At 42.1% G+C, this 10,000-nt stretch overlaps 1 protein-coding gene across 1 annotated transcript in view; it reads right to left on the minus strand.

Moving 5' to 3' along the window:
* tous (testes of unusual size) overlaps window positions 1-10,000 on the minus strand; it is a 19,556-nt gene that overhangs the window by 925 nt on the left and 8,631 nt on the right. The window contains exons 8-21 of the mRNA XM_086540295.1: window positions 9,243-9,460; window positions 8,738-8,842; window positions 7,518-7,628; window positions 7,045-7,218; window positions 6,582-6,755; window positions 5,863-6,024; window positions 5,403-5,587; window positions 4,887-4,986; window positions 4,010-4,191; window positions 3,584-3,734; window positions 2,918-3,061; window positions 2,184-2,399; window positions 1,497-1,598; window positions 892-1,029 (exon numbers count right to left, since the gene is read on the minus strand). Of these exons, the coding sequence (XP_086396421.1) occupies window positions 892-1,029; window positions 1,497-1,598; window positions 2,184-2,399; window positions 2,918-3,061; window positions 3,584-3,734; window positions 4,010-4,191; window positions 4,887-4,986; window positions 5,403-5,587; window positions 5,863-6,024; window positions 6,582-6,755; window positions 7,045-7,218; window positions 7,518-7,628; window positions 8,738-8,842; window positions 9,243-9,460 (2,162 nt within the window). The remainder of the gene's footprint in view (window positions 1-891; window positions 1,030-1,496; window positions 1,599-2,183; window positions 2,400-2,917; window positions 3,062-3,583; window positions 3,735-4,009; window positions 4,192-4,886; window positions 4,987-5,402; window positions 5,588-5,862; window positions 6,025-6,581; window positions 6,756-7,044; window positions 7,219-7,517; window positions 7,629-8,737; window positions 8,843-9,242; window positions 9,461-10,000) is intronic.

A 10,000-nucleotide genomic window follows, 5' to 3' on the forward strand; every position in this document is an offset into this window, starting at 1 on the left:
ACATACATGCGCAGACATGCACGCGCGCGCGCGCGCACACACACGCACACACACACACACACACACACACACACTCACACACACACACACACACACACACACACACACACACACACACACACACACACACACACACACACACAAACTCAAAGATAAAAGCAGATTTGCAATTAGATTAAAGTTATTTATATTGTCATTATAAATATCAAATCGATTGTAATGACTATCATATTTTTTTACAATCACCACAATACTGTTTCAGTATTTAATTTAAGAAAATGGTATGAAAAACGCGAGTCACAATTTCTGATTTTAAAGAAAACTTGTCTTTGTTGTAGGGGTAACTAATATAAAACAAATAATGCGACGAAAACCGAAAATTTTCTGAACCTTTGAAGTTTTAACAAACAGATGGAAAGGTGGATAAATAGATGGGAAGTTGGGTAAATAGATAGACAGATATATATAGAGATAGCTCGGTAGATAATTAGGTAATACAAATAAATAATACCAGAAAGATTATATGAAAGAATACAAACAGTAATGCGGGCCTAGAAACTATATAGGAGGTGAAGAAACTGTAAGTTGGTAATGTAAAGAAAAGAATAGATAGATAGATAGATAGATAGATAGATAGATAGATAGAGAGAGAGAGAGAGAGAGAGAGAGAGAGAGAGAGAGAGCGAGAAAGGAGAAAGAGAAAGAGAACGAGAAAGTGAAGGAAAAGAGAAAGATAAAGAGAGGGTGTAAGAGAAGAGAAAGAAGAAGAGAGAGAAAGAAGCGTCGGTACAGCCCACATTACAATCAACCTACAATCACACTTTAATACAACCACCACTAACAATATCAACGACCACCGTCTACGCAAAAAACACACACGACGAAACGCACCTTGACAAGGGTGGTGATTCTGTCCTTGCTGGCCCGAGCTTGCTTCTGCGCCTGTGCCCGGAGAGTCGCTACAGATCGCTCCAGCATCTCTCTCTGACGCAGGAGTTCCGGTACTGCCTCCTCTCCCATCGAATCAGCCTGGGAAGGGATGGAAGTGGCATGTTATTTGTAATATGTGTTCAATATGTGGTTGTGAAGAAGGTCGGTGTGTTTTGGCGCCGGTTGAGCAGAAAAGGGAGGGTTTTTTCATTGGATTTATATGCACGAAAGAAATGACACTAATTTGGGATACTGAGGTGAATAAACTTTTATGAAGAAAGGGTAGAAAAGGGATTATATGATATAAAGAAAATAATCAAAGCGAGAGAGAAAGAAAGAAAGAGAGAGAGAGAGAGAGAGAGAGAGAGAGAGAGAGAGAGAGAGAGAGAGAGAGAGAGAGAGAGAGAGAGAGAGAGAGAGAGAGAGAGAGCAATAGAGAACGAGATAAAGAGAGAGCAATAGAGAACGAGAGAAAGAGAGAAAAAGAAAAAGAGAGACAGAGAAACAGAGAGACATAGAGACAGACACAGATCTAGAAAGAGAAGAGAAAAATCACACCCGCTTACTTTAGCCATATCGCCAGCAGAAGAGGTCGCAATCTTATCCAAATCAGGTCGAGTCCAGAATTCCTTGAGTCTTCCGCTCTGAACGTACTTGTCATTCAAAGACTTTTAAAAGGAAAATAAATAAATAAATAGATAAAAAAGAAAAATAAATTAATTGCGTGAAGTACAAGAGTTTAGAGAAAAATAGGTTTGAGAATAAATCAAGTGAGGAGATAGAATTGCTAATGCGAACTGATGTGGTAAATTGATTGTAAATAAAGGACTTGCAAAGTGAATGGATATTGAAGAAATAAATTATTGCAACAAGAAACTGGTGGAGATCTTAATTAATTTGATAGGATATCTACTATTATTACTTAATACTGGGAGAATTTAAAGACAAATATATACAAAAAAGCCATTTTACCTGGAAATGAAAGGATTATATGTTTCCAATATCAATCACTATTCCATTGACTAAAACAAGAATTAATGGAAATTCTCAAACTTACACTTTAGAGTGTTAGAGATAATTCTAGAAATATAATCAAATAAAGAAATGACACCTAATAATAACAAAATAACACCACGTGATAACAAACATGACTTGATAACAAACTAACAGTACAAATCACACCAACAATAACATCACAACTCAAACCCACCTCACAAACAAACAAACAAACAAACAACTAAAACAAAACAAACCTTAACAGCATCCTTGAGTTTCTTAGGATGATGAATGAGATGGGCGGCGGAAGCGAGATCAGCCAAGACACGCGTTAGAGTCGTTGCAAGATTGTGGTTCCTCTGTTGCAAGTGCCTCGATTGCTGACCCGCCGTCACCAGTCGCTGCCCGAGTTCTTTTACTTGGCGGTCTCTGGCACTCACCACCAGCCGGGTCTCGCTCATCTCTTCTTCCATCTGGGGGGGAGGGGTGGGGGTGGGGTGGGGGAGGTAGAGGGGGGGTGATGGGAGGGGGAGGGAAGGGGGGAGGAGAGGGGTGGGGAGGGGGGGGGGGAGAGGGTGAGGGAAGGGGGGAGGGAAGGGGAAAGTGGGAGAAAGAGAGAGAGAGGAGAGGGTGGGAGGGAAGAAGGAAGACGAGGAAGAGGAAGAGAGAGAGAGAGAGAGAGAGAGAGAGAGAGAAAGAGAGAAAGTTGAGTAGGGAAGGAGGAAGGGAAAGATAATAATAATAATAATATTAACAACTATAGCAATAATAATAATGATAATGATAATAATAACAATAATAATAATGATAATAATAATAATAACAATAATAAAAAATAATGATGAAGGTAAATAACAATAAAACATAATAACAATAATATACAATAGCAATAATCATTCACATATAACAATAATATACAATAGCAATAATCATTTACATATGACAATAAAAATAGATCAGTAATAACAAAAATAATTGCCATTTCCTCTACCTGCTTGATCTGCTGAGCCCTCTGGTCGAGCGCTGCCTGCAGTGGCTCGAGCTCCTCCTTGAGTTGGCCGAGTTGGTGGTCGAGTAGGAACCTCTGCTTCTCCAGTTCTCCGATTCTCTCTCTTGTGTTGGTGATTTTACTCTCCTGGTGATCGAGTTCGAGGGGAGTGAATCAGCTAATGGTATTGGGGTTGTGTTTTGTTGGGGTTAAAAGTTGGAGCGGGGTTGGTTTGTTTGTTTGTTTTGAAGCTTCGTTGCGGTTTCGCATCGTTGTCCGAATTGTTATATGATGTTGGCTCTGGTTCTCTCTGTCTGTGTCTGTGCTTCTCTCTCTCTTTCTCTTTCTCTCTCTCTCTTTCTCTCTTTCTCTCTCTCTCTCCCATTCCATTCCGTCTTCATCTTAATCTCAATTTCCCTTTCCCTCTCTCTTTCCTTCTTTAATTTCCAGTTTTCATGATATTCTTCTCATTTCCCTATCCCTCTCCCCCTTTTCTACTTTTATTATACTTGTATCATTTGTAATTTCCCTTTGATATTCAGTATCCCTCTCTGTCCTGATAACTATACAGACGACAAAGTATACCTCACACAATAATGAATTTTACATCTTTATTCACATAACACAGATCTCTCTCTATTCCCCGGTGTGACTCCGAAGACGACTCACCCTGTCGTGTATGATGTCGTCCCTGTGGTTGACCTCGCGCCTGAGGGCAGCCAGCTCACGTTCAAGACCTCGAATGGACGACTGCAGTTTCGACTTGTCGTCTGAAAGCACCCTCAGGTCCTCCTCCTTCTGTTCTTGCTCTCTCTGCACTCTGGGGTGTTGATTATTAAGTTTATCGGTTTATAGGAACTGCTATATCTATTGATTCGTAAGAATTGTTGAATTCATTGGTTTATAGGGATTGTTAGATTTGTTGTATGTAGTGCAAGGTCTAGGAGGAATGTTTCAGTTTCATAGTTAAAGGATAGAAACGTCACTTATCCGGGTTGTTGCAGCATTGAAACATTGTTGCAATATGTATCAACCAGCGCCCACATCCGAAAAACTCTAAAAAAATAACCAACAAAAGAACCAAAATTAACTCACGTGACGAAGTTCTTCCTCATGGCAGCCATCTCGCTCCGCAATCGGATGACGTTCTGGTGCTCCTCCGCCAGCTGAGCGTGCAGACTCGACCTTACTTGGCCTAGTTCAGCCTCCGTCGCCGCCTCCACCAGACGCACGATCTCCGCTCCTTCGCTCCTCTCGCGTTCGAGTTCCGCCGTTGTCTGCGAAGAAAGGAGTTGAAGGTAAGACCAGTAATACCACTATGATTTGAAGAAGGACATACAAAGGGGCTAAGAAGGGGGTTATATATAATGTTCTTCTAATTCGCGGAAGAATAGATTTTAACAACATTTTTATTCGGTAAAGCAGCTCGTATTATTGCCTGCTCAGTTAAATATAGTTCTTAGTTTGACACCTTTATTAAATGCACGGACGTGGGCAAACTTAAAGTAATTATGAATATATGTTATTATATATAGTTTATACTTAGTATAATCCTAGATGAATAATCTGCTGGAATGCCAGTGAAATTAGGAGAAAAGCCTTATTTCAGTAGTCATGACGTAACACGTTTCTCATCCTATTAATCATATTTATTTCTGCTGTAGTTTTCAGGCACTTTGAAATACATTAAGCCATGCAAATTATTTGTTTCTTTTCTTTAAACTTTTGCAAGAGGTAGCGTACAGTTCTGCAAATTGCTTGTCGGATGCTTTCTCATATGAAGGTAGCAAAGTAATCATATACACAAAATCACTTATTGCATGACATATATTTACATTAACATATTCTCCGACATTCACCTATCCCAAGACTTTAATGCCGAGTAACTGAAAACGGGCGGTAAATGTCCGTAGATTTCGAACGCCAACAAACTGATATATCGAAACTCTTCACTTCGCACAAAACATCATACCTTCTCGAGATCCATCTTGAGATGTTCGACCACCCCTTCTTGTTGGTCCAGCCTTTCCTGCAGTTCCAGACGGGTCCTCTTCTCTGCCTCCTCGACCTGTCTGAAGGTTTAGTCACACTATTGTTAATGCTCTGTATCCTATACTCTTGTTAGTTTGCACTTGTTATACTGATTTATACAGTGCTACGAAAAAAGGGTAGATAAAATACGTGAAAAGTGAATGGAAATTTGGGATATACTTTTCCTGTTTTGGGTGTTTTTAAAGTTGACCTTTAGGTTCACTGGAATGTTTACTGATCAGTGTAATTACATAATTCGTGGCACCAAGATGATGATATAATCAAAATAAATATTCTATCAAGGTATAAATCGAACGAGAGTAATCCTGTTGAATATTCCCACCAACCATTAAAATAACTAACTCAGCACATAAAAAACGAACACGACATAAAAATGAAGTAACTCAATTTCACCCAAGAGTAAAAAAAGATGTCATAACTCGAGTCACTGCCTCACCTGTCGAGCGTCTGTTGCATCTCCTTCAGCTTGGCCTCGAGCTTGTCCTGCTTCGAGTACTCGTAAAGGAGCTTCTTCCTCAACTCCTGCTGGTGGTCTGCCATGACGCCACTGTGTTCCTCGGCGAGCTTGGCTAAGGAGTCTTTGTGGCTGTCCTTCAGGTGCTCGCGCTCCTTCTCCAGAGTCTAAGGAGTGAGGAGGGATTCCTTTGTGTTGGGATTTGATTTGAATGGTGTGTGTGTTCTTGGGTATTTCTTTGATGATAGGATACTAAAGGTCTAGGTTGAATAGCAGGAGAGATATGACCTTCCCATCTATCTATATCTACGACCAGTTGTAGAAAGTTCTCAAACACATTGAATGAAAATAATAATAAAAATAAAACTCACCATATCACAACACGAAAACGAACCACATATACGAACAGAATACAGAATCACACCCAAAAACACCGACCTACCTGTATCGTGTCATTCATTTGGTCGACAATAGTTTGGTATCGAGCCACCAGGGCGTCTCTGCTGGCGGCGAACTCCTGCTGTTGGAGGCCCAGGTGCACCTCCTTGTCCCTCGCCAGGTAGGACACTCGACGCTCCAGCTCCTCCAGGTGGTGGCGCGTTTTCTGAGGGAAGAGCAGGAGGGAAGGATGAAGGAATATCGTGGATGAGAGAGACGTAATAGGGAGTGGGATAGGTCAATAGTTAAAGACAACGGAAGAAAGTAGGCCCACTAAAGCGAGTTTTTTGTGGTGTAACGGGGAATCAATGGATTTAATCTGGTATCAAAACCAGAAGATATTAAACGGAGTCTGGTATATGTATTTTTCTACGGAGAGGCTTTCCAAAGATATTGGTGGACTTTGATATAATGTTATACTGAGAATTCTACTTCAGGTTACTGTTAAACCCAGGAAATGAAAACATTAACATGAATATTTCCCAAAAACATTATACATTTTTGAATCGGATAGGGTATCAACAAAACATCAATGATTTGAAAATTCTCTGTAGAAAAAAAAAAAGATTTATTCATTTTTTTCTGATTATTCCTTTTTCATCTCCCTATCCCGTAAAATTCTCTGAGGGACCAGCATTACTCCTCAGAACCACCACTCACCACACACCAGCATGTCAGCACCATCGCTCATCACTCACTCACTGATCCCCCATAAGCACCCACCTGAAGGTCATCCCGGGTCACCAGCATCTCCGGGACGTGAGGGAGGTCCTCCAGTCTCTCCCTCGCCGCCACGTACCCCGGGGAATCCTCTTGCAAGGGCGCCACTCGCCACACCAATATCACTCCGTCTGCGCCGCACGTCACCACTTTGCTCTCGTCGCCTGTCACCAGCACCTGCGGGAGAAGGGGAAGGGATGCCGTAAGTCTCGAGGCCTTTCTCTTAATTTTATCTATTTCTCTGACTGTCGTATATACATATGTATCTTTGTATTTGGTTACAGACTCTACACCATTTAGTGCTATTGTTCATATACATATGTGTATATTTTTTTATATTACATTAATATATAAACATATTCACAAATGGACATAGAAAAATAACTCTTAGATAAAATGTATTTATATTACAGCCTTCAAGAACAGACAATTGACATAATAAACATCAATAACAATATAAAAAGACCTTGTTTAATGAGCCACTGTGTGCAGGAAATGTCATGAACTTCTGTGCCATATGTAGAGGGTATCTATTGACCACAAGTTGACCTGATGTGGATCCCAGGGTCACAAGGGTCTTCACGGGGGCAAGGCCGGCACAGGTCAAGTCACCCGCTTCGTAAGTGATGTCCTGGACCATCTGTAAGTAGGAATTTATTGAAGCATGTCGTATACACACTAAACAAGGAATACTAATTAATGGTCACTGATTCTAGAAGAGAGTCCAGTTATCTAAAGAGGATACGTACCTCTACTTTTCACAAGACTACGTTCTCTGTATAAAAGTGATATATCTAATAACATATATACTTTAAACACAAGATAACGAGACTTCCTAGAGTCTAACCCACCCATTCACTCCCCCCCTCCCCCCACCACCCTCTGAATAACACATGCCAACAAACGACATAAAACATATTCAACCGAGGCTGACCTGACCTGACCACCGGTGATCTCGGTGAAAGAAGACCCGTGACCTGCGACGACCGTGGGCTTGCCGTCAAGGGAGAGAGTCCAAGTCAAGTAGTTCGAGGAAGTGAGAGAATCCACCTGTGGGAGATGAGGGAGATGAAGGAGATGAGGGAGATGTGGGAGATGAGGGAGATGAGGGAGATGTGGGAGATGAGGGAGATGTGGGAGATGAGGGAGATGAGGGAGATGTGGGAGATGAGGGAGATGAGGGAGATGAGGGAGATGAGGGAGATGAGGGAGATGAGGGAGATGAGGGAGATGAGGGAGATGTGGGAGATGAGGGAGATGAGGGAGATGAGGGAGATGAGGGAGATGAGGGAGATGAGGGAGATGTGGGAGATGAGGGAGATGAGGGAGATGTGGGAGCTGTGGGAGATGAGGGAGCTGAGGGAGATGAGGGAGATGAAGGAGATGAGGGAGATGAGGGAGATGAAGGAGATGTGGGAGATGAGGGAGATGAGGGAGATGTAACGGACGGTGAAAGGAAGCGCTGTGTTCATATGTGGTCGAGTTCGGAAATTGGATGGTTCATTAGGATGCTCCTTCCTTGTTCAATGGAAGGAAGTGGATGTTCATTGGGGAGAGAGTTAGTCGAATTAGTGAGCCATTTGATACGAAAAGAAATACATGATTTAGTATAAAAATAATTAGTGTGTCATGCAAGATTTAGTATAAAAATAATTACTTTGTCATACCAGATTTATCATAAAAATAATTAGCTCGTCATACGATGCTAGGAAGTGGATGTTTAGAGGAAAATTGCATGGCTTTGGAAATGTGAATGATTATATAAGTATAAGAAATAAAGAGTTACTTATCTATACGGACCGTTATAGTGAAAAAAATAGTTAATAAGGCCTAGCATAAGATAACTCAGACAAAGGCCGAAGAAAAGTTATTACATAAACAAATAACAGCAAAAGGAAAAAAAGGACGGAAATACCAAAAAAAAGGGTTTTGCAATATAGAAAACGGAGCGGGAGATACTCCAATAATAGGAGAAGATACCACAAAAAACGGAAAATAAGTGGAAGGGCGAAGAGAAGCACCGGAAAAAATAAACACTAAAAAAAAAAAAAAAAAAAAAAAAAAAAAAAAAAAAAAAAAAAAAAAATAAATAAATAAATAAATAAATAAATAAATAAATAAATAATGATCAAATGTAACATGACTATGAACAAACCAACCTCCCAAATAGACTGGCCCTTGTGTACGTCCCAGCCCACCACAGTGCCATCAGCAGCGCAGGTCATGGCGGCTGAACTGTCAGGGTACCAGCCTATGCCAGTCACCTGCGGGAAAAGAGTTGATGTTACGTAATCTTATACACACGCACAACCATTTATGGAAATATATATGCGCCCACATACTCGCTGATATATGAACACACGCACGCACGCACATACACACACACACACATACACACACACATCCATACCCACTCCCCACACACATACCCAACCCCCACCCCCTAAAACCTCCCGTCATTCCTTCCCCTCCCCCTAAACACCCCTTCCCCCCTTCCACCTTCCCTTCAACACCCCTTCCCCTTACTTCCCCCCCTAAAAACCCCTCCTTCCCCCTCCCCCACCCCCTAAACACCCCTCCCCTCCCCCTCCCCCTCCCCCTAAACACCCCTCCCTCCCGCTCCCCCTAAACACCCCTCCCCCTCCCTCCCCCTCCCCGACAAACCTTCGCCGAGTGTCCCTTCAGCGTGAAGATCTTCTTGAGTGAGACGTTCGACGTGATGACCAAGAGGTTTCCGTCGGCCGCCGCGAAGAGGTTTCCGCTCGGCGAGAAGCTGCAGGCGCCGCACCTCCGTATCCGGATTTCGGAGTAGGGGCGGAGGCAGTCGAAGAGCACGTGGTGGAGTCTTAGGGCGTCAGTCAGTCCGACGGCTACGTGTAGTCCTGGAGGGGGGTGAGGGGTTATTTATTTATTTATTTATTTATTTATTCATGTTTTTGTGGGAAATGGGTGATGTTTTTTTTTTTTTTTTTTTTTTTTTTTTTGAGGGGGATATATTTCGATTGTTTGTTTTTTTTGGGCGTTTTGTAATTCGCATGTCTCTTCCTCTATCCCTTCGTTTCTCCTTCTGTTGTTTTGTTTCTCTTTCCTCATACCTAGGCCCTCCCTCCCTCCCTCCCTCCTTCCCTCTCTTCCTCCCATTCTTCTTTCATTCCTTCTTCTAATATCCTCACACATTCTATCCGTTTCTTCCTCTCTCCTTCCTTCCTTCCTTCTCTCCCTGTCTTTGTTCCTTCAACCTTTTTCTCCCTCCCTCTTCCTTCACTTCCCCCTTGAACCCTCCCAACCTCTAACCGGAAGAAGCGAAAGGGAGACTAAATCTTCCAAGTCCCATATTCTTATTTTCTTCCTCTCTCCCTCCCCCCCTCCCCCACCCACCCTTTCCAACCTCTCACTAGTAGGATGAATCGAAAGGAAGACTA

The sequence above is a fragment of the Penaeus japonicus genome, unplaced genomic scaffold (genome assembly GCF_977035675.1).
Source record: "Penaeus japonicus unplaced genomic scaffold, GWHDUDI00000001_assembly GWHDUDI00000010, whole genome shotgun sequence".
NCBI classification, from domain to species: Eukaryota; Metazoa; Arthropoda; class Malacostraca; order Decapoda; family Penaeidae; genus Penaeus; species Penaeus japonicus.